Below are 24242 nucleotides of genomic sequence, written 5' to 3' on the forward strand. Positions count from 1 at the left end.
TGGTTGCAGCCTCGTAGTGCAGTGCACGTAGCGCACCTTACATTTATACGTCTTCTTCCGGGAAACGCGAGCGTGACAGTTTGTTGACTGTGTGTCACGCGGTAGTACTGTGACTGTTATTTTTTTTCATAATGACTTCCAGTTCTCCTTTGGTTAAGAGTTGTTTAAGACGGGACAAAGTAAATACTTGAACGCTACCTAGCATCTGTGTTCATGGAGACAACCGCTCTCCCTGGGACGTGTTTTAATAGTTAAAGGTAACGTAAAACCAAACTTTGAATAAGCTATGCTAGGCGAAGGCTAGGTTAACGTCGCAAAAATGCGTGTAATTGATAGGGTGAGGAGGAGATTGCTGTTGAGAATGAGCCACAGATGTATGTTTACTGTGTGAAGACACTGTTGACAACGTTTTCTGTTCAACCCTTTCTGTTGTGTTTTGTTTTAAGGTTCGAGCTCTTACTAATCTGATAGTGACCCAAGCCTGAGTTGGATGACCATGGCCAACAACAGGGATATCAGTGAGAGCACCCCTCTCCTGGAATCTTCCGGGAACAGACCTCCACCGCCATCAGTTTTCCAGGGCAGACGACTAGCATGTGCAGCCATTCTTCTGGCCGAGTCATTGGAGAGGATTGCTTTCTACGGCATCACATCCAACCTGGTGCTTTTTCTCAATAGCAGTCCTTTTTATTGGGAGGGCACACAGGCGAGTCAGGCACCTCTGGTGTTCATGGGAATCACTTACCTGATTTCACCATTTGGAGGCTGGTTGGCCGACGCATACCTTGGGAAGTTCTGGACAATTGCTGCAAGTCTGATCCTATATTTTGCAGGTTTGTTGTTTTTTCCTTTCATTTCAAATGAGGACACCAGGATACACCTATGTGGGGACGAGCTGGCATTTCCTGTGCAACCTGCTGAGTGTCTGAGCACCAACAGTACTCCTTCGAGCAACATAACCTGCCCCGTACGTGCTGCATACTGTGGGCCTGTGGTCTACAGTGGACTCTTCTTAATTGCTTTAGGTGTGGGTTCTGTGAAGTCCAACATCACTCCATTTGGGGCAGATCAGGTAGAGTATGAAGAGTATTACTTTTATATCTCAAAGTATTCATTTAGAGAGTGCAAACCTTTGCCAAGGCTGCTCAGTTTCTCGCAGTGTAAATACACACCCCTCCCCCCCATGTCACAACTCAACAAGAATCTGGAAATGTAGTCATTTATTTTGTTGGCCATAATCCACCCTTTACCTTTTAAATTTGTGCTGTTCACTATACAGACGGACAGACAAACAAAGACACAGACAAAACATAGCCAAAAGCATAGCCTCCTTTGTGGAATTAATAGATAATGCTGAAATAGCAAAATACTTGGGGTTTATCATAAGCATAAAGAGCTCTCAATAACATTTTTTTTGGATGAGGCCTGTGTAAGATCGGGAATGCAGTCAGTGTGACATAAGGAGTGACAAACATGTGATTGGATTTCTGTTGCATGCATTATGAATGCTTACTTAGACATGCGTGCTCTGGATCATCACGGCCAAACACTGTGGACATCAACATTTGGTCAGGGACAACCCAGCAGTTCTCTGTCACTCATACGTTCGCAAACAAAAAGGCAGCAATGCAACAACTATAAGTGAAACAACACATTCAACAGTTTGGTGACAAAATAATGTCAGAATATCCAGAGAACCTAATTAGAAGAACCTAATTGGAAGGTTGAGTAATGAGAACACCCATCAATGGGATCATTGTTTCTCACAACAGTTGTATCAGGAGTATGTAAAACCTTTCAAAGCAGATTGGAAGAGTGAATACGCTTAGTGCATGAGCCAACTGTGCTCATTATAAGGTTTTCTCCCAGTGCCTCTTTTGATCATATTCAAAAACACAACATATATACAGTACAACTACAACATCAAGAAAAAATCTATATATTGGAGTAAAACAGCAGCGGAACACAGAAATAAACAGCATTGCACAGCAGCACACAACATAAAACAGCAGTATAGAATATGTTTGCTCAGTGCCAGAGAGCGTAAAAATAATTACAGAAACATGCAATTCATTTGATAAAACTTTTCCCAGGTGCTGAAGGTGAAGTATTTGATTGTTCCCACAAATGTATTTCCTGAACGCACTGATGATTGGCTCTGTTTGTGGAAAACTGGGCATTTTCAAATATAACGTTACTTTTGTTATTTTAATTATGTTTGGGGAATAATTGCAACCGTGCTGGGCGAATCTTGCACTGTTCAATGTGCATCTTCAATAGTAATATGCAGGGTAAACATCATAATAACAATATTGTTATGGTTTTGCTGGGGCTACACCCCCTGGCCATGATCAGTGTTAAATTGAGCCAGTGTATTCTGTTTTTGAAGGAGGGTCAACACTGACACAACAAGAAAAGCCCTGAGGGGGCACTTTCTCTAATTGATCTTGTGTCAGAAGTAAATTCTGGAGCAGAAAAAGCAAACATACAATACATGTGTATCATTTTAAAACAGTGCAGCTGTTGGAAACTCAGGGCATCACGTGACATTGTAACTGTCACTGCACAACTTCAGATAGGAAATTATGCTCACCATTGCTCTGTGTATGTGAATGTTGTGGCATTATCTCCTCAACAGTTAATTGTAGCTTTATTGCTGCGTCTTTTGTGCTCATATACTATAAAAGACATATCTACTTCATCACACGCTGATAACATCTTTTCCTCTACAGGGATCACTTAATGTGGAATGGCTCGGCGCCATTATGATGATAATATTATGCCCTTGCATAGACATATAACTAAATTTATTTCTGTTTTGGTAAGCTACCAGCACAGGCTATCAAAGCAGATTCTGTAAAAAAAAATACTCAAAGCCACAGTGGGAAGATAGAGAATGAACAGAAAATTGATTAGTAACATATAGTTAATAATTTATTACTAAAAAATTAAAAACCAGTGCCATATAGCCATAGTCAGCAGAAATATTTCACTTTTAATTATCATTTGCTGTCATTTTATCCATTTATTTACTTTCACTTGACATCTTTGTCAGTTTCAGCCTATGATCGTGGTTCCTCTTTTTCACTGCAGGTTGCCTTTCTTTTTCTCTTATCATGTTTTTTTTTCTCAAGCTAGCCTATATATAGTGATGTATTTGCTATTTCCTATTGAATTGCTGATAACAGTCTTCTTTTATAGATATTCAAAGCTAATGACACAGATGTAGCACTGTTTGGAGTTTAGGATCTTTTCTCAGAGATGGCTAGATTGTTTTCTTTTTACGCTCCAGTGTGTAATTTCTTTAGTCAAAACACTGCACCGTGTTTCTCTTGGGCCGAGTCAAAAACACTGCAGGTTTATTTATGATAGTTTCTCCATATAGTAACACTCTAAAGCTAAAAAAAAAAAAAGCAGCTGCAAGTCAAAACAGGCTGAGTTTCTGTAGTGAGTGGCAGAAATACTGCTGTGAAGAAGACATGCCTTCTCCCACTGCAGCGAGGCAGAGGCTGCTTGCACGAGGCAAGACTCTGACGATTGGGAGGTAACTTTTTGTGGCTGTTTCTAGGCATTTTCAACCAAAGAGGTGGGCAGTGACATCAGACTGTCCCCACTCCTACAGTAGGTTGAGCCTGCAGAGCTTACTGATTCTAGGTCCACATTCCAACTGTTAGCAGCCATCTTGCTGTGTTAGTGTAGCTGTTATGCTTCCACCTTCCCTCCATTAGTCAGGATGTGAAATGCATGACTCTGTGTGGAGCACTGGAACATGGCCACAGACACACAATTACATATAGTGGAAGTTGTGTGCAGCTGATAGGCTTAATCAGCATTGTATGAACTCATTTCACAATGGCTTGCACGTTATAAAGATTCATTTACAGCTTTAAAATAATACCCTTGAATGCCACAAGAATATTTTTTGTCATTGTGCTCCATATGTAATCACAGGTGAAAGACAGAGGACCAGAGGCAACGCGCAGATTTTTCAACTGGTTCTACTGGTGCATCAACTTAGGAGCCATCGTGTCTCTGGGGGGCGTGGCCTACATCCAGCAAAATTTCAGTTTCGAGCTTGGCTACATCATTCCATCAGTGTGCCTTGGCGTCTCTTTTGCGGTGTTTCTCTTGGGCCGCACTGTCTTCATCACCAAACCTGCTGATGGCAGTGCCTTCACAGACATGTTCAAGATCCTGAGCGTTGCCTGCTGCTCCCCAAAACCCAAGGAACCAAACTTGCTGCGGTGAGAACAGCATATCAAAATATGTGTGCCACTATAAGACAGCTTATACACTTACAGTACAGATTTTGGATAGAATAAAACCATATTATTATGCAGTGAAAGTAGCAAAAATGCCTTAAATACAACACACAATAATTAGCTTCCATCAGTCTCAGTGGTAAAGCTCTTTTCAGCAGTGTCGATGTTAGTTTTTATGGTAGCGTTTAGTGGTATATGACCAATCCAGTGATATAAAGTCAGGTGTTGTTGGTAGATGTTTTTCCACTGGTCTAGGCATTCGTCTTCATTAACTGCAGTGAAAAGTTATTCTGAAGTACCTAGAGTGCCAAGGTATCATAATCTGTTAAGAAAAAACTGGCCTTAAATATTCTAAATTGGCCCAAGGCAGTCTCTCCTGAGATGGGGATTATAGGCTTTAGAATAACATTTGTTTCCTGTCCCTAGAAGCTGTGAGATGTTCGAAAAGACGGCTGATTTAGTTTCCGTTTACAAATTATTCTTAAACCTTCTACATTTATTCAAGACTATAAAGTAACATTTTAGTTGTAAATATTATTTTAAGAATATTTTTTGATCTTTTTTATCCATGTGAAGCAACAAACCAACACTACTAGATAGTGCCAAAGTGACCTATGGAGGAAAATTTCCTGAAGAGAAAGTAGAGGAAGTGAAAGCCCTGGTGAAAATCCTCCCAGTTTTCTTTGCCCTCATCCCATATTGGACTGTTTATTTCCAGGTAAGATCAACCTATTTTTAGTTAAATCAAAGTTTATGATGGACTCTTAAAGTGGAGAACTGTTTCATACTGAGACTTCAATCTTATTGTGTTGCAGATGCAGACAACATATGTCCTGCAGAGCCTCCACCTGAAGATTCCTGATGCTTCCTCGAACAGAACTGTGGATTCCCACCAGGTAAGCGGAAGTGGAGAGACACTAACTCTGTGTACCTGATTCTTGGTTACCTAAAAATATCTGGTGTGTCTATTGATTCAAACAGTAAGACGTGATGTGACGTGAAAAAAAACCTTATTACACCAAACCTAGAACAGCTTCTGATGGACACATCCACCCACAGACTGCTAAATATTTTCCAGTACATAGCTCCCAATCTCTCATAGCCGTCACAAATCACACTGTAACAAGTAATCCTGTATTAATCATTAATCAACTAACCCTAAATTGAATGAACTCAGCTCTCGCTCCTACAGTGATATCTGTGATTTGTTAGTCGCACATAATTCTATTTGTAGAGCTCTAAACTGTAGGCAGGTTAGGCTCTACAAATAGAATTATTAAGTCGATTTAAACTAGTCAGTGGGTCACTGAAACAATGGTAGACAACAGCTGGAGGCAGCTGTAAAGGTTGGTAATGCCTCGGGGATTAAATCAGAACTGACTTCACAAACTAATACCTTGCAGATTAGCAACCTGGCTGCGGTAGCATTTATCAGATGCAGCGCCTCCACTTCATTCTCCCTGCTACTTAAAATCAAAAATCATATATTTTTAGGGTGATTAGACTAGGACGTGTATGAACAGCTCATGTGGTCTGCTTTTACAATAGACACGCCATAGGAGATGGTACGTTGTACTGACTTCATGGAAATACGAAGTGAAACACACTGGTAAACCACACAACCTGTATTAGTGTTATATAACTGTCCCATATACAGTATATGACAATTTACCGTAATATTCATTGAGACTTGTAACATTGTTTAAATAGTCTGGCATTAAGTTTAAGAAAAATATTAGCTTTTCTTTCCTTCCCACATATCCTGTATCGACTAAAAACAAAACTAAACCTTTCTTTTACTGGCCTTAACACTTAAAAGGGAAGTGAGATTAGATGCCTCTGTGTTTTGCTCCCTCATCTCACCTGACTACTTTCAGTGGCCGAGCTAAAAAAATACATCCTGTTCAAGGACACGTTCCATACTACTACTACTACTACTACTACTACTACTACTAATAAGAATAATTATAATTATGACAATAATAAAATCTATGAATGGAGTGAGTGAATGTGTTGTAACTAATGATCCCTGACTTCATTTTAGTGGCATGTACAGTATAAGCAAAGTCAGCTCATCACAGAAGATGTAAAACACAAAGTTTACAATCATTTTCTTATTTCTTTACTTGTTTATTATCTTTTTTGGACGCCACCCTGGGTAAAATGATGTGGATTGGGTATGCATACATGCAGTGCATATGTGACTATATTCTGGGAAGTGGAAAATGCACCTGCCCTACCACAGAACGGGACTCGCCTGTGCGCCCGTCTGTTATTCACTGTAGGCTTTCCTTAGGCAAAGGAAAAAAGTCACCTCGCGTTTTATATAATTTTGAATAAGATAATATGCAAACAAGGGAGAATAAGACTCTCTAAGGAGCTGCGCATAGACCGCCAGCGGTAACTTACCGAAATGGGAATTCAATTTGAGAATAAACGATGGTATCAGAAGTGGTAAACCAGAGACACATAAGGAGCTGAGATGGCTCTTGAAATTTGAATTGCAAATAAACATATCCGGCAGTTTTCATTCTCTACGTGCTCTCTCTGTGAGATAATGCCTGAAGATGTAGACACTCTTTATTCTCGCTGTGGATTTTTTTTTCTTTCCCCTGATTAACATGTCATCCAGTCTTGTTTGCTCAGTGTAATTATTCCTGTCATAGATTACTCTCATGGTAATACATCTAGAATTGTGCTGACACATTTTAATGATAATGACTATTTTAACAGTAATAATATCAACAAATCTGACATTTGTTCATTAATAATACATTCATTATGACTTTGAATTGAATAAATGTTTTTTTTCTTCTCATTATTTTAAGTTTTGACCACATGGGGGTGCCAAAGTAATATCAAGGCCAAAGCACACGTAGTAGATAACACACACACGCTCACTGACACAGGAGCTGAACTGTGTTGGAGTGCATAGGTACCCGCTGCAGTTTTCTTTTTCATGCTTTGTTGCCTTTTTATTCAGTTTTACCTCATCCCTCCTCCCCAGATGACGTTCCGCTTCCCGACTGCCTGGCTCACCATGTTTGATGCCTTGCTCATCCTTCTGCTGATCCCCCTGAAAGACAAAGTGGTGGACCCCATCTTGAAGCGTCGTGGCCTGCTGCCCTCGTCTCTGAAGAGGATTGCAGTGGGGATGTTCTTTGTCATGTGGTCGGCCGTGGCAGCGGGTGAGAACAGAAATCACACAAATAAGCCAGAAAAACACCAAGGACACAACAAAGTTAGTGTGCGTTTGCTTTGATAAATGCCACATGTAATCAATGCTTAAAAGGCACTAAGCAATGAAACTGCAGTGTCTGATCCACATAATCTTAGTTAAAACTTTAAATAATTAGAAGAAACACCTCACCAACAGCAGCATTTTGATGAACAGCAATTTGGTGAATGTTGTTTTTTAACTTTGCTGTTTTTATGGGATTCAGGAAGTGATCTTTTCCATCTGCGTTATTTGTTCCTGATTCAAAACATCACTTTTCACCGTGCATATAGAGACCACTCACTCACCCACCCACAGTTTTTGCCTTTCTCCATCACACTGTAGAACACAGGGGGAGCTGTTGCATCTTACTTTTCGGTCCTGAATTACTGCACTCACATGTGGCAGCACTGCTCCGTCCTAATTTCCTTCACCCTGTGGATTATTTTGAGAATTAAGTCATATCCAGACCCAGTCGCTGCTGTGTTCGATACGCCCAGGCCAAAAATGTTCTGATAGAGCCTGCAAGCAGGAAGAAAGCAAATAACTTTAACACTCCCTGGAACAATCATATTCTATTTCCAACAACTACTGCCATTTCTCCTCTCTTAGAGATACAATGCATCTGCCACATAGATTATGAACGTGTACTGTCATTAGTGACCTATTAGATGTTGGCTCGTGCCAGTTGACTATTGAACATGCACTGAATCAAAAGTTTGTTAGAACAAATTAAATTAAGAATGAACAAATGCACAAAAGGTCAACGTAATAGATACAGGAAACACTTTGATGCGATGTATTATTCCGTCATTGTTTTTAGTCAATTCCTAGTGTACCCAACAGAGGTCATGCCAGTTCTTTTCATTGTTTTAAGATGTGATTTTGGTGTTGAAAGATTGACAAACCCAACCAGACAAATCTTATTTGGGGCATAAAACATGATCAACATGTATGTAAATATATACTGATAGAGTAACAGCAGTAATAAATTTAATTAATTTAAAAAAATAATATTTGGACCCTATAAATCTGCATAACAAAGATACTCAGTGTTTTTGTCTTAATTAGCACAGCTAGATAAATGCAAAAAACTCAGCATAATACATACAAAACACTATATAAACTGTAGATATTACATTAAATAAGCAGTACATGTTCATATTTAATATAGTTTTGGTGAAAGAGACATGAGGTGAAGGAGCTTTCAGGAAGTCCAGACTGAGTTAGTGAAGCCTGACTCGGCCCATCAAAAACATCCTTTTCAATCAGCGAGATGTAGTAGTAGGGCTATTAAACAAATTGGAGATGTCTACTTTTCTGCTGAAAGTAATATTTTCTTTTCAGAGGACATTAGCAATCTTAGACAGCAAGGTGCTCTAACTTGTTGATTGCAGATGTTCAAAAGCCATTCAGGTATTTACTTTTCCATTTGGCCTCTTGAAAGAAAGTGCAGTCCTTGCATTTGAATTCAGGCTAAATAAATTCTGCATATTGCGAAAAGCAATTTTGAGCCCTGGAAGGGATGAGAAAGGGTTTACAACGGTGCCACGGTGTGGTCATTGGTCACAGATCAGTAGGTGAATACACAACTAGTGTGCAACACGGCGCTGACCTTGATTTTAAGAATCGAATCAGACAGCTGGATCCAGTCTGTACAGTTATGCACTTTGTGAGTTATTGAGATACAGTGTTAATGAAATTCTGTCTGCATCTTATTGTCACAATTATTCATCCAAAAATAATTTCCTGAGCCTGTGTGCTGTTTATCCCCAGGATTGCCTTGCTTTATATTCATTCTGACACACACACACACACATACACACACACACACACACACACTGACTGCTGGCATCTGCTGTTAATATGTTTTGAACTGTATTTTTCTCTGCTGGCTTCCCAATGCTTATCTGCGTCTGTCCACTAGTTGACGGTGGAGAATGAACAAGTGTGGCGTCTTCCGCTCACGGAACCTCGAGTTAATCAAGTTGCATGGTCAGGTCGCCTCTCTGTGTCCAGGACATTGGTCATGTCGCTGCTTTTCAGCGCTCAAATCACTTTCATCACCCCGTGCAAGAAATGTGCAAGGATGATAAAACTCGTGTGGTGATATTTCATCGGATTTCATCGTATGCGCTGCCTGACACACATGGCACAAGGACAACTGGACCTCCCTGTCAGTGCAAAGGGACAGATGAAGATATTCTGTCAAGGGGAGAGTAGACTAAGTCTGATCCTCTTTTCTTTTGTGTCCCAGTCTTCAAAGACACACTGTCTTCTATTTGAAGAAATGTGTTTTTTTGTTCAGCATGTTTAATCGATCGACTTCATGGTGCTTCTTTCAGTGGCCTGTAGATGTGTAAAAAGCATCTTTTTTTTTACTTTTAATAAAAGCAGGAGCAGTAGTTTGATGAATTACATTGGCTTGTCTGATGTGTAATGTTTAGTGTGGGAAATAAAAGCAGAAATATGTGTTTTGTAGTGTGAGACTTGCTCTCGGCAGCCCAGTGGCCCTCGGTGCTTGAGATGGACGGTTGGTATTGTAGACTAGTTGGATTACAAGGCTAGAACTCCTCTCAAGTACAGCATTAAGTGCAGTTTTGATAGGAGACTGTTTCTTGGACTTATCTGGGAATAGCTGCTGGTTATATGATAATAGCTTTCGAATGAAGCTCTTAGGAGGCAGTAGGGGTTTATGACAACTGCTTTGCTCTTATTATTGAACTGTCTGCACTGTTCCATTGCTAACTGTCATAATATGGAAGCGAGCAGATGTGATCTTAATGCAGTGGTGGTGTAGCCTTAAAATCCTTAATGGACTGTCACTGCTTCCTCTAACTCTGACTGTGTTTGGCTGTTTGTTGGCTTCACATGCTTATAAATACTTAAACAAACATTTTTTTTATCCTGACTGGAAAATACAAGATTTACCCAAATCCCTGTTTGCATTTCTTTATTATCCAGAGTTTGTTGTAGCATGACAAATTACATGCATCACTTCACTTTCTCTCGATTTTGTTTTTCTTTCTAAAACTCAACAAACTTTTTGCACGCTTTGTTTTCTGCGTTTGTCCCTTCAGGTATTTTGGAGACCAAGCGCCTGGAGATCGTCAAATCAAACGGTACCATTGACCAGGTGCTCGGCAACGTTATCTACTACGCGGCAGATTTGCCCATATGGTGGCAAGTGCCTCAGTATGTGCTGATAGGAATCAGCGAAATCTTTGCCAGCATTGCAGGTACAGTTGTTTGACATTTCCTGTGGAATTTGTAGCTCGTAGATGCTCTGACTTAGATTAGCAGCAAAATACAATGCACATCCATCCACTGATCTACCACTCTGAATGCACTGTGTGGACAGAAAAAATGCATAAACCCCTTTTTGAACAATGTGTCCGATTCATTGCCAGACTGCAGCATCTTCTTATGTTTCTGGGTTAATGTGTTTGTGGGCTGTATTGAGTAAATAGCTCAAGATGTTGATCAAAAATTGATTTTCTTTTACATCCCACTGCAAGAAAAATCGTCCAGGAAATGGACATTTTTATAAATAAGGTGCGGACAAAGTAGCCTCACAGCTGAAATGATGATGAAGCTGTGCATTTGCTTTGCCTTTGCCTGCCTGTGAGTAGCCTCACATTAGCCCTATTCCTCTGCTTGTTGTCCAAATAGATAGAGTGGATAATAAGATGAATAAATACACATATATCTCCTTAATGCTGTACCATGTATCCCTGTGGGTGTACCTGAAATTGCAACAAATTTTACATCACAGCATAAACTTTTCACCCCCATTTTCACTCAGCCAGCGTGTGCTGGACATTTATCACCTTAAAAATATCCCCGCATATGGAATATTGCATCTCAGTCTATACCCCTCGAAGAGAGGTAATGAAAGGTAATTTATTAATTGCATTTGCATTAGTGGTGTTGTTCAAGTTCAAGGCTCAATTATCCAATTAAGATCCTTACTCGGCTGTCACACTCTTCTTGAGGACATAATACACTTCAGTGCACGGAAAATAGAGATATGCTTCATCACTATTCAAGTAGTTTAAGGATGACAGTTAGATTTGCATGTGGACCAAAGAGGCAGAAACTGAGTCGTAAGCATCCTAATGTGACTGGCACACCTGAGGTCCCAATTTTAGAAGAATTGGACTGCAGACTTTAAGGACACAGGGACAATCCCTGGCTCTATGGTGGGTTTATAGCAAAAAATCCTTCATTGGATTTCAATTGCCATACTGTACATGGTCTTGTTGTTGTCAATGTCTGCTTTTGGCTAATTTCACAAAGGAGCATCACATTAAAGCAAATCTATTATAATACTCATGCAGCATTGCCCACAATGGCCTAATATAAATACATCTATTGTTTCCATGGTACCAAATGTATAGAATAGTTCTGCTGGTTATCACATCTCTCAGTATAGAGTTAGAACAAAAACAGATTAATCTCCAGTGGGGTAAATATCTCAAAAGCCTGGCACAATCATCCAAAAAGATCTGATTGGACAAGATCTCTCTATTTTATTAAAAACTGTGCAAAGTAGGTAATGCATTCATGCAACAACGTAAAGAAATCAATTGACAGCAAAATGAAAAAAGCGTAGCTTTTATCTGCTGTTTACCATTTATCCTATAATATACTGAAATCTGCCATCGCTTGTGTTTATACGTCTAATTGTAGTCCATCTATCTGTCTAAATGTTTTTTCCCCCGACTGTCACGATCATAACTTCAGGCCTCAATTATCGCAGTGATCTGACTTTGTTAGAGCCTCAGGCCATGATGGAGTCTTTTCCTATTACTACAGATCATGTTGTTGTTGGCTCTTCCATGTAGCCCTCACTTTATTTCTGTAATAAGATTGAAAATTGCACCATTAATACTTGAGACTTTTTTTCCCTCTCCATTGTGGGAGCATTATCTGGTCAATTCAGTTACTGCTTTGTTTTTGCAAGAATGAACATTTAAAATTTAATTTAATTTAATTTAATTTAATTTAATTTAAAAAAGCCCTTAAACAGAATTCCATTCAGCTTCTATATAATGCTGGAATTTCAGGGTCCCTATGAAAGTCAGATTCAGACATAACAAAGCTATAGGGATCCTTAAAATAAACTTGTTCTCTTCTCTCCCTGCACACTATCCCACTGGGTTTACTTCAAGGAATATTGGCTGACAGAATTGTGACATACTGTACGTCTAGTAAAGAGGAATATTTCCCCTTAGTCTTCTGTTTGAATAAATTTGTTTAACCCCCACAGGTCCCATCAAACTTCCTTGCCGCAATTCCCAATCTCAAAAGACGATGGCATATTTTTTTTGCACTTTTACCTCTGCGTAAGGAACAAAAAAAAAATGCTTCCCCACAATTCTAAATTGCAGTTTTTAAAAAATATTTTCAGGCTAAATTTGTTCTCTGAGACATAAAAATCAATCTTGTAATGACCCATAAGACGAAAGAATAATAATAATTATACTTTATTCTTTGTTTTGTTTTGTTTTTGTCTGTTATAGCACCTTTTTGTCGAGAAAGGTCAAGCTGTTTGTTGTGTGTGTGATGAAAGACGGAGACGCCGCTGATTGCATCTAAACTTACTGCTCTCCCAGACGAGCAGGAGCTGGATTTAACATAATGTTACATTTTAAGTCTGTGCATTTTGCGTCGAGCCGAATCCACAAACCCCCTCATCAACCTTTGCCGTCCCTGATGATATGCGTAGCTATTGACCAGTATGTGTTGCCATTGAAAGGTTAGCTCAGGATACAAACACATGTATCTTTGTGAACTTCTGGAAAGGTCAACTTTTCCACTGAGTAATGACTTCTTCTGTTTTTTGCCTTGATTTTGAGCTCTGTTTTTAGAATTAGAATGAGTTTGTTTTTGCACACACGCCCCAGTTAATCATAGTGAATAGCAGGCATACTGTTTACCACAATAATTTGGTGCAATATCCCTTTCTGAAGACTTAAAAGTGGAATGTATTTAACTGCAGCTCCCTAATCTCTCCTGACAGTTGTAGCCAAAGGGCCTCATTTGAAACATCACATGTTTGAGGTTCCATGAAATTATCAATGTGGGATTTCAGGCAGACATATATTCACTCTTCCACTGTCCTTCTCCTGGTCTTTTGCCTGATGAGTGTGATACTGTGGCCTCTTGTTTTCACTGCGTGTGAATCATGGCACCACAGACCACACCACCTCGCAATGCAGCTACTGAAGAAGATTTCTTTTAGTCTTACACATAATATCCGAGAAGAAATATAGTCACTGTCAGCGAAAATCATCACGTTACATGCACACATGCCTCATTTGCTCCACGATCAAAGACATGACAGTTTGGGTAAAGCTTAAAGCTAAATCCCATGGCGGTGCAAGCTACATTACACTGTCACTGGCTGTAGCATATTAGACCTTTGCTTTCATTTGCTGCAAGTGATGCCTTGTAAACAGTTTTTCATGTATTTTTTGAATAACCAGCACATGCCACAACAACTCATAAGTATCTGTGCATGTACTCTTTTTATCCCAGGTCTGGAGTTTGCTTATTCTGCAGCCCCCAAGTCCATGCAGAGTGCCATCATGGGGCTCTTCTTCTTTTTCTCTGGGATTGGCTCCTTTGTGGGCTACGGCTTGTTGGCTCTTGTCTCACTCAAGGAGATCGGCTGGATGTCGTCCCACAGAGACTTCGGTAAGACATACTGCAACTTAAACAATCAACACGAGCTGCAGTTCTTGCCATAAGACGTGAAACTTGGTCATAGCGATGAACCCGTAGAGAATTATGATGACCTAAAGCTGCAGCTTCACAGATTTGTTTCTGCACATATATCCCGCAGTAATCATTTTAAATGTGTTTTTCAAATGAAGAATTATGACGTAAAAATGACCGTTCCCTCTTCTATCGCGAAACAAATTGCAATCGTTAAGGCCTAACGTGCCGTGCTGTGGCGAGGCGAGGCAGGACCATAGGTGGAAAAGGGGCAATAGGCTATTTCAGAAACTTTAATTCAGAATTTCAAAACATTCATACAAATCATTGATTTGTCTCTGATTCAATGGTTGTTGGCCTGCAACCATATAACCTACTGCACCCATGTTGCTCTGCTCATGCTCTCACTTTACATGACCAAAGTAAATTATACAATATTACTACCCAGAGCACTCATTTTTGTTTGTTCTGTATAATGATGTTTGGGTTTTTTTCCCCAAAACCTGTGACTTGTGAATCTACAATTATCGATAGTGTGCTCCTGATTCAACACTCTTTAACTTATTTGCTCAGCCTCACTGCTCTCTTGAAGTCAATTTTACTTATTTTATCAGTAACTAATTTAAAGATATGTAAACATTAGCGATTTTTGAATGGACAAGGGTTTTTATTAATTGTGGTTCCTTAAAGTAATGAAACAGTTGGGTAGTCCTTCACTAGGATTACAGTATCTGGGTTTAAATTTAGATAATCTCGATGCTCTCTCATCATTGACTCCCTCCTGAATTTAGCATTACAGTCCATCAAGCCTGCTATTAGCTACCCTATGTGTATTGTGGAGTGCACTATTGACCTAGCACACTGACCGTGCGTATGGACTTGTAATAGAATTGTTTGTATTGATTCAGAAAACAGAAATCTATTTTCCAGGGACATCCCCTGAGAACGTTCATAGCTTAAAGGTTTTCCCGTAATAAATACACATGTCGCACTAACAACACAAAGGTTTGTGTAAATCTGTCCAAGACGTAGAATGAATTGTGTGTTGGTGGCAGCAGATGGATGGGCTCCCTGGCAAGAAGAGGCTCCCAACCCAGATGCACTTTTCCCTGAGCACTCAGTAAATAAGCCAACACTGTAAATTGTTTACCCACGAATGCCTAATAGCTAATTAATGTGTGCAGACAGGTAAAGGGGGGGGTTGCTTTCCGTGAAGTAAGCGCTGAAAGATGCTTGGCAAGCTTCAGAAATCCATCCTCTGCTCAGCCTTGCTTTACTTGAGGGACAGTTAAGCTAGAGCTGAATTGCCTGTAAGACTTCTTTCTGAAAACAAGTCATTTAAAAGGTGAGCTGTGGAAGTGGGGAAAGAAAAAAAAAATAACATCCTTCTGGCCACTGATAAAAGACACATGGCACACAGCTCGGGCATTAAGCATAGTCAGGAATCACGCAGTTTGTTTTTGTGGCTGTTTCTCTCAGATTTGTTGGATGTTCTTCCACATCCCATGACTGTCTAGGTGGAAGGGATTGAACTTATTTCCATCACTGCGGGCAAAAGGGTGTGCAGTAAACAGCATCCTGGGCGAGCTGTGCAGAGTTGTAATGTGCTGTGCAGGCCTGAAGACAGATGAGCAGCATTAATCACAGGCTGGGGGTCTGATTACATAGCCCTGCTCCTCTTAAGTAAAGCTGTCCCTGCAGCATTGCATGGAGTTGTTACTGCTGGTCTGGCATCGCGCTGGCGGATGTTCTGCACTCTGCTGTCTTACTGTAGCCCCGTCTTCCCTCACTCTGCATAAAATAAGGTTATTTAGCATCACTCAAGTGTCACATGAAGGATCTGTGTTTGAGTTTTAGCAGCTCCTCTGGAACTTGGTCACTTTTAAGTTTTGAATTCTTCAAGGCAAAAAAAAGAAAGAAAAAGCAATTCATGGGGATGTCATTTTTGACATATGTGTTGAGATATCATGTGACTTTACTCGTGTGCTGACATAATAATTCTCGTTCCGTATCCTCAAATGTTTATTTTCTTTTGGTTTAGACTTGTGCATTTTAGTATGTCATGTTAGTTTGTGTGTACTTTTATTACATTCTTTATGCCGGTGTGCATTTAGTCCTGAAAATTCGACAAAAAAGCATGAAATTATATTTAAATGACACTTTAAACAATGCTAATATAGAAGGGAATAAGTCATGAAAGGAAGAGTCGATACAATACCCAGTAGTGGTCTTATACTGGCCAAAAATCATTGGATCAGTCTGAGGAAAAATACAAAATAAAATCTATGTGTGCCACCACTGTGATGAGGTTATTGTGAGGATTATGTTTTTGAATGTGTCAGGTTGGTTGTCTTAAATTGTCTACGTTGTTTAAAAGAGATAAAAGTCTACCAGAGTGACATCAGTATAGATAGAAAGTCAAGGTTGTGATATTGGTATCACGTATCAGACACAAAAAGTGCTACGTATAACTGTCGTCGTTTTTATCATCAGTCCGACACTAAGCGGAGAATAACAAACTCCAGAACCCAGAATATTTGCATATGTGTACTCGCTCCACTCACCTGCAGTGATGTTTCTGTGGCTCCACAGAAACGGGAGAGTCCTCTAGGTCTGCTATCTTAAATGTTTCTTTGTTAAATGTAATTTTATTTACAATAATAATGAAGACATAATCAGCAGATTTGGTTATTGGTAAAAAAGACTGTAGTGAAACGTGTTATATGTGGCGTTTCAGCCGCATCTGTTTTCAAACTTGTTTTCAAACACAAAGTGAGCTGAGATGTTGAAATTATCGATCTTTCAAGTCTCTGCACGGCACATCCTTTTTTTCCCCCCGTGGTTACATCTGGTGAAGTCATTCATCATCACACTCTTTTTTTTTTATTTGGTATCTTCTATAAAGCTGCTCTAACACCATCTCATCCTTTTCTGTCAAATACCAACCTGGGCTTTCTTCACTACCATTACCACAGGAGGAGGCTTTTGTTTTCAGAAAGTGTCTCTCGTTCCTTTTAATTTGTTCCACCTTTTGTGTGGGAGACCATTCACTCGGAGAAAGGAGAAGTTATTGTGAGCCGCTATAGTCACGTGACAGGAAATGGCCTTTTGTCTTTGATCAGCGTTTGAGTCCTGACTGGTCTCATATCAGATGTCTGGGACGTGTCCAGACGTTGTGAGTAAGATGACATTCACACATCCTGCTCGTGAAGTGTTCCATCACAATGAAATGTCAGGTTCATTCTCTCTGAAAGGGAACTGTTTAAAAAAGGATTAATTTTTTTGCCAGGCAGAAACATCTGGGGGCGCATGAACGCGGCGAGTTGTGACAAAATCAAAACAGCGTCAATCATTGTGTTTTTATGAAGACTATGAGTCTGTAGCTGTAACAAACATGCATTGTTTCCATTTGATTTCATTGTGAGCCAGAAGAGGGCACTGAACGCACTCAAGCATTCAGATGTTGGAGAGAAGGTGTGTTAAAACTGATATTGACATTCTCACAGCCTGTCTTTATATCACTCACATATTTAAGGTCTTCTTCTATGAGGAATCTAATGTAAAACCTTTTTACACAACTTGCCGTTTTTGTTTGCTCTATTTGGTCTCTCATTTCAGAATTCTTGTCAAATATTTATGGTCTTATTTATTTATTTATTACAGCCAGACCTTGCCGAGTCGCCTCGCTGCTGTAATTAGCCCTTCCGTACTTTTTTGAACATGCTTAACAGCTAAGTTATCCCTGGGGGGGCAGAGGCAGAGGCAGAGAGGAGAAGGAAGAGGTAGAGCCTTAAACTTAATGTTTAAAGCAATTAGAGTAAGAACCCGCACAGAAACTGAAACCTTGCACTTTTTTTTCTTTTTTTTTTTAAGGCCAATTCCGATAATTAGATGTTTCATTTCATTCCTTAAGTGTGACTTCTGGAAATCTTCTGGAAATCTGGAACAAAGGTGGAGTTCCAGTCATACGTCAGAAAGAATTTCACTGGAACATTTTTTTGCTATAAAGGGGTAAAAAAAAACAAATAAACAACCTTAAAATCAGAATTTGTAACGTTGTCACGTTGACATGGAGTGCAGCACTCGGATAGTGTTGAATAGGATTCTGTGCATTCTACACAATACTGTTTACATACTGTTTTTATAATCCAGCATATATAAACATGTGTGTTCGGTGTATGCCCTGCATTTCGAAAAGCGACGCTGCTTTGTTAATTAAGACTGCAGCAACAATGTCTCGGCGTAGTATCTGTTCGAGGGAATTATCGATTGGAAACACAAGCACCCTTACCACGAACGCACGCTGCTTTTCCTGTCAAGCACGTCGTTGTGCGCGCACGCCATGAATTATTCAAACGCTGCTTTGGTTTTGATCTGTCACAATTGAAAACCTGAGACCAGATTAAGATGACGACGAAATAAATTAGAACCGCGAGGGGGGGGGGGTCCAAGTGTTTGTCAGGTTTTCCTTTGCCACTCATTCACTTAACGCTCTGGCAGAACTTCACAGTCTGCACTCGGCTCTCTCTTCCTAGATCAAAGGTTTTCTCGCTGCAGTGATGGCCCAGCGCGCACGGCATTGACAAAGGATCTCTCCTGTCTGATGCACCCTATCATCGCGCTGTTTCTTTATTCCCCTCGATTTCTAATTATCCACAGAAGCGTGCACACGGCTGAGAGACGGAGGGGGAGAAATGATCTATAGGCACGACACGCATGGAGACATTACGGGGTGTGATCATGCAAAGCACTGTGGATGACTTGTTTCAAACGAGTGAATCCTGCTCTTTGATTAGTAGCAGATGACACTGTGTTGAAAGCATGAACAACACAGTGGAGCTGACCAAGGCGATGTAATCACACATGTTGACATTTGTAGAATTTTGCATTTTGCAGACAGTATTAGGAGCAGTAATAGAGCAACAACAACCACTTGATTAATAATTAGCGATTAATTGAGCACACGGTTTGCAAACCTTTATTTTCCAGGGTGCCTCATGGAAAGTTAAAGACTCATCTAATAAAATTGATGTCAGTTTAAGTCGACGACATGTCGTTGATGTCTTTATTTCACTGTGAGACAGACTTTTCCAACAGGAAACTGAAGTTTGTAAACCGCTCGCTCTCCCACACCAAAGTCCATAGAGAAAATCAGTGATTTTAACATCACAGTACACAGGAGTTGTCGATCCACTGCTGCCTCCATCAGTATCCTCAAATTTCCTATTTTGTAAAATTCGGCATTTGAAAACCTTTGTTCAGATGGACCTCAGTGACACAAAGTGGCCACACGAGGCAGCAGCAGACCAGCAGCTCCTGTGTCCCTGTGAGCTAAAATCGCTGATTTTCTCTATGGCCTCTGGTGTTGGTTGGATAAGTCTGTCTAAAATCGCTTTTAAGGCGTCATAGACTTTAGGTTTATTTATTCACTTTATGTCATTGTCTCTTTTTTAACTAACATCCTTGTAGTGGCAGAGGCAGAGACAACAATGGTCTGATTGTTTTTCATTACCCCAGAATGAGTCTTTTTATATTTACATCCGGAGCCGGGTCAGCTGTCCGCTGTGCACAGCTGCTTTACACCTCCAGCTTGTCAAATCCCTGCAGCATCGTCGATAACGCCGCTCTCTCAGTTTGTAAAGCGCCGCATCACAGCGCGCCGACATTACACGTGGTCACCTGCGATGTTAACCGTAATTAAATCAGTTCCAAATGACACGAGGCTGCCATGGAAGTTACCCGCACACTGCTATACACATGGGACAGGCCAATTATAACTCTGTCGCATATCTCCTGTTCTCTTCTTCAGGCTTGAGACGTCACATTACCTGCGCTCATTATTCTCACAGACAGCGACAGGAAAAAATACTGTTTGTGTTTTATTGTTTCATCCATTTATTTCTACTCTCCCCGTACTTAAGAAGTCATAAAAAAACCACGCCATCTGCCACTGGCTGCGGATTTATTGCGCGTCGTCCTCGAGTCGCTGTGCTCTGTGTCATCCTTTGCGACGATGTGATTATTTTTGATTCGTTAAGCTGTGAATGTCACACATTTCAAAAACGATTGAGGCAAATAAAAAATGTCAGACGACAAAGAAATCCAAATACTTGAGCAGCGTCTTGACCCAGGGAGCAGACGAGGAATTAGCTGTACACTCACACTGTGGCATTGGAACAGGCAGAACATGACTGAAGCATATCTAATTGAAATCACGCGTGCTTCTCTGTCTCTGCCTATTTATTCACAGTGACAGTTCTATATGGAGAAGCTCATGAGAAGGCGCTAGATCGCCTTGGGGGCGTCACATTTACTCGTGTGACAATAACACATAAGCTATAGGTATCTCATTGCCTTACATGACATCTGTTCCATAAACCAAGACGCATTCGTAACGGCGCTGTAGCAGAATAAAAGTAAAATTGCCCCCAGCTCCTCCCAAAGACGTTCTCCTTCTCTGGAAATGGAGTCAATGGCCTCATCTCATGCTGGCTACAAAGGCCTGTCTAACATAATGAAGAGGACAAAAGCTGCTCTAATGCCAATCCGATTGTCACCGCCACTCCACAACTGTATTGTCGTGAGCTTTGCCCTTCATGTAAAACCCCAGCAAGGCCAAAACAGGATTTGTTTTCCCCTCTTGAGTTTTGAGCCGAGCGAGAATGACAACCACTTAAGTCAACTGTGCAACAAATGTTAATACAATTATAGTGCTTAATCTCTCTGACCCAAAAAAAAATAGAGATAATAATTATATTATTTGAGTCTCTCTAAACTTGCTGTGCAGTATCTGCTTAGTTCTCGCGCTGGATTCACACAAGCATGGCAGAGGCGTCAACTCAAACTCCTGCAGCTTTAAGTGTCGTCGCGCCGCATTATCGTGGATGTGCGCCTCTGCTTTGCTCACGTCTCCAAGTGTCCAAGCTCGAGCATCGGCCAATCAAATCACACGTGCAAACATCCCGTCATAGGTGCTGGGTAACCAAATTTAACATTTATCTCAGGAGTAGTGCAGCCAACGATAAGAGACACAGTGATGCCCATCATTTAAGCAACATGTTTGTGTGATGCATTCTCCTTCTTTTAATTTGTATTCCATCCCATGAGGACACAAACATTTCTACAAACACAGATAAAATCTCACTGGGCCAAACATTTTTGCTCATTTTCTTTTCTCCAAGTTGAATCTCTGAGTGTTTCCATGGAAATCTGCTCCGTGATATTGTCTCATTGACACGAGAAGTAACAAGTGGCGCCGCTGCCCGCCTCTGAATAACATGACTCATTTATTTATTCTCCACATTTCCCAAAAAATTGTCATTTTTGTCACTGGATCCAGTCTTGCCGAGTTTTGGTAAACCATAATTCACAGGTCTCCAGTCCATCACAGGGCCACATAGAGTCAAACAACCATCCACACTCACACCGATGATCAATATATTGTCCGCAGGGTTTTGCCTAATCCCAAAATCTCCACATTGTGTTATATAAAATAATGATGTCCTTGTTTCCTCTCTTCTATAGGTAACATCAACGACTGCTCTCTGCACTACTACTTCTTCCTCCTCGCGGGAATCCAGGGCTTAACCTTGCTGGTCTTCCTTATCGTCTCTGTCAAGTACGACAAGCAGAGGGGCAGAGCAGGAAGCCAAAGGCAGAGACACATCTCCTCTTGACCTCATGCACCTCCGTATCCCACTCACCCACCCACTCGCCAGACTTGCCTTCTCCTGTCATGCCACTCATTGCCTAAAGTCCCTGTTTAATGGGTACGTACTAATCTCATCCTGCAAAAGCTGAGGTTTACCCCCACATGTGATTCTGTCCCGCCGATATCTATGTGTTCTTTATTTATCTTTGTTTTTGCTTTTATGTTTTTTTTTCCTCTGAATGGTTTGACATCACTGGGTGAATGCACAGGTACCACTGACCGTATAGACTTCAGTCTGCTTTGCCTTTGACCATTTTGCACTTGACTTGAAAAGTGTTTCCATGGAAAATGTGATATATTTTCTCATCATGAGCAAGCACAGTTGTTTTTATTGATACTTTTACGTTCTGTTTTCTAACAAAATCTTATTGTTGGATTGAATTTGAGCCATTTTACCAACTCCTTCCAAAAAGTGACCATTGGTGGTTTCTTAATACAGTAAAATGTGCATTAATATCTACCTGGATATCAGTGTAATGTATGCAGTAACATACATAGTAACAACACATTTGAAATGTTTAATGCACTGGCTAAAATGTTTCAGTGTTGTTGCAGATTTCCACTGATGATTGCTGTCAATGTTGAGGCCAAACAGATTCTGTTTCTACTTGATCACAATTATGTTTTTTGTTTCACTCTAAAACTGCAGTTACATCCATCAGGTTTACAAAAACCTATCCTTTAAATCTGTCCTCAAAGAGCACACATGAGGAATGAGAACTCTTGGTGTTCAAAATACTTTAGTAAAACCCAGCATGACAACAAAACTAATTGCTAGAAAATAACCTCCACGTTACCAGGCGATCTTGAGTGGAGGTCGTGTTTCTGTGGCACAAAATGTGTGGAGAAAAAAGGAAAAAAAAATCCCATTCACAGTGACACAGTGGCTATTTTTAGTGTTTTTGCCACAGAAAAACAAATCACAACCTTCACAGTATTTTCCTTTCAGGAACTTTTTCACAGTGTTTCAGTGGCTTTACCACAGAAATGTTGTGATGGATTTGTAATAGCTTTGTACTTTTAGGGTTAATGCAAACGTCAGAATAAGTAGAGCACAGGATACTGAATTTTCTCTCAGGGTTTCAGGGTAAAATACAAGTGACAATATTCTCCAGGAAAATGAAAACTGGCTTTGGGAGTTGGGTGTTTAGCCTGTGGTGTCAATAATGTTACATTTGCAACACAGCACATTAAAAGAAGATGCTTATTGACAGTAAATACCTTTAACGTTCTTTAATTGATTAGACAGTTGAATATTTCTTGTTTTATTGCATATTTTATATTTGCTTTCTCATCTTAAAATGAATTTTATGTTTATTTTGAAATGACATTCTGTTAAATGATGCTGGAACAATGTTTTGTGTTTCCATTTGTCGCTAATAAAGTATATTAAATTGAGAACTGCCTTACAATGTGCAAATATTTGACTTCTCAACTAAAAATTACATAGGTTAGTATGTCGTGAAATTTTGACAAAAATGTCATAGGTTAGTGTGTCGTCCAAAAATTAAAAAAAATGTCATAGGTTAGTATATCGTCCAAAATGTGAATAAAAATGTCAAAGTTTAGTATGTCGTCCAAAATGTGACAAAAATGTCATAGGTTAGTATTTCTTTCTTTCCTCCTTAACAGCGGTCCTATATCATAGTGTGAGAAAGGTTGAAAAAAAAAAGTCCATTGTCACGGTCTTGCAAGTAAATTTATGATATAAATTTATGAACGTGTGATATTTTTCTGACATACAGGATGACCATCCCACAGTGTGCGTGTCACTACAATCTATTGGCGCTTTTTTAGTAGAGGAAGCTCATTTCAGGCCCAGATATTTATACATAAATTCTTACATACACACAAACTAGTGATGAGCAAAGTAGTTATTTTCGGTGTAACTGAATCATTAGAATGGGATAATTGAAAATGTTAGATCAGTACTTCCTCCATGCCTGACACAGTCACTGAACTAAAATACAGCTAAATATTGAGAGTTTAGACATGTATTTCCTATGTGTTGGAGATTAACACATTTTCTTTAAGTCTTTTTAACTGATCTGCCATTCGGCATTGTTTGCTTTAATTCCTGCGTCGGTGACGACTCTCTGCCAATCAGTGGTACACAAAAAGCACCAGGTACCAGATACTATCGCTAATGGAAAAGCAAAATAAGCTAGAGTTGGGCCGTGCAGAGCCGAGCCAATCGCGCTAGAACTGTGTAGTGGAATGCCACATCAATACATAATCAGCTTGACACAGACATTAATAAAGTATTTGTGATACTATGTGGGATTCTTTGGATTTGTCTCTGCACAGATGATCACAATGACTCATCCTC

General features: G+C 40.0%; 1 protein-coding gene across 1 annotated transcript; it reads left to right on the forward strand.

Annotated features, from left to right (window-relative positions):
* Positions 1-68: 68 nt before the first annotated feature.
* Positions 69-23311, forward strand: slc15a4 (solute carrier family 15 member 4). The gene is made up of 9 exons (XM_044026671.1): positions 69-257; positions 447-1072; positions 3952-4244; positions 4839-4980; positions 5078-5158; positions 7270-7450; positions 10560-10718; positions 14023-14181; positions 21727-23311. Exons 2-9 carry the CDS (start codon positions 491-493, stop codon positions 21876-21878), a joined length of 1749 nt encoding a protein of 582 aa, XP_043882606.1. The 5' UTR covers positions 69-257; positions 447-490; the 3' UTR covers positions 21879-23311.
* The last annotated feature ends 931 nt before the right edge of the window (positions 23312-24242 follow it).

The sequence above is a fragment of the Solea senegalensis genome, linkage group LG5, assembly GCF_019176455.1.
Source record: "Solea senegalensis isolate Sse05_10M linkage group LG5, IFAPA_SoseM_1, whole genome shotgun sequence".
Lineage (NCBI taxonomy): Eukaryota > Metazoa > Chordata > Actinopteri > Pleuronectiformes > Soleidae > Solea > Solea senegalensis.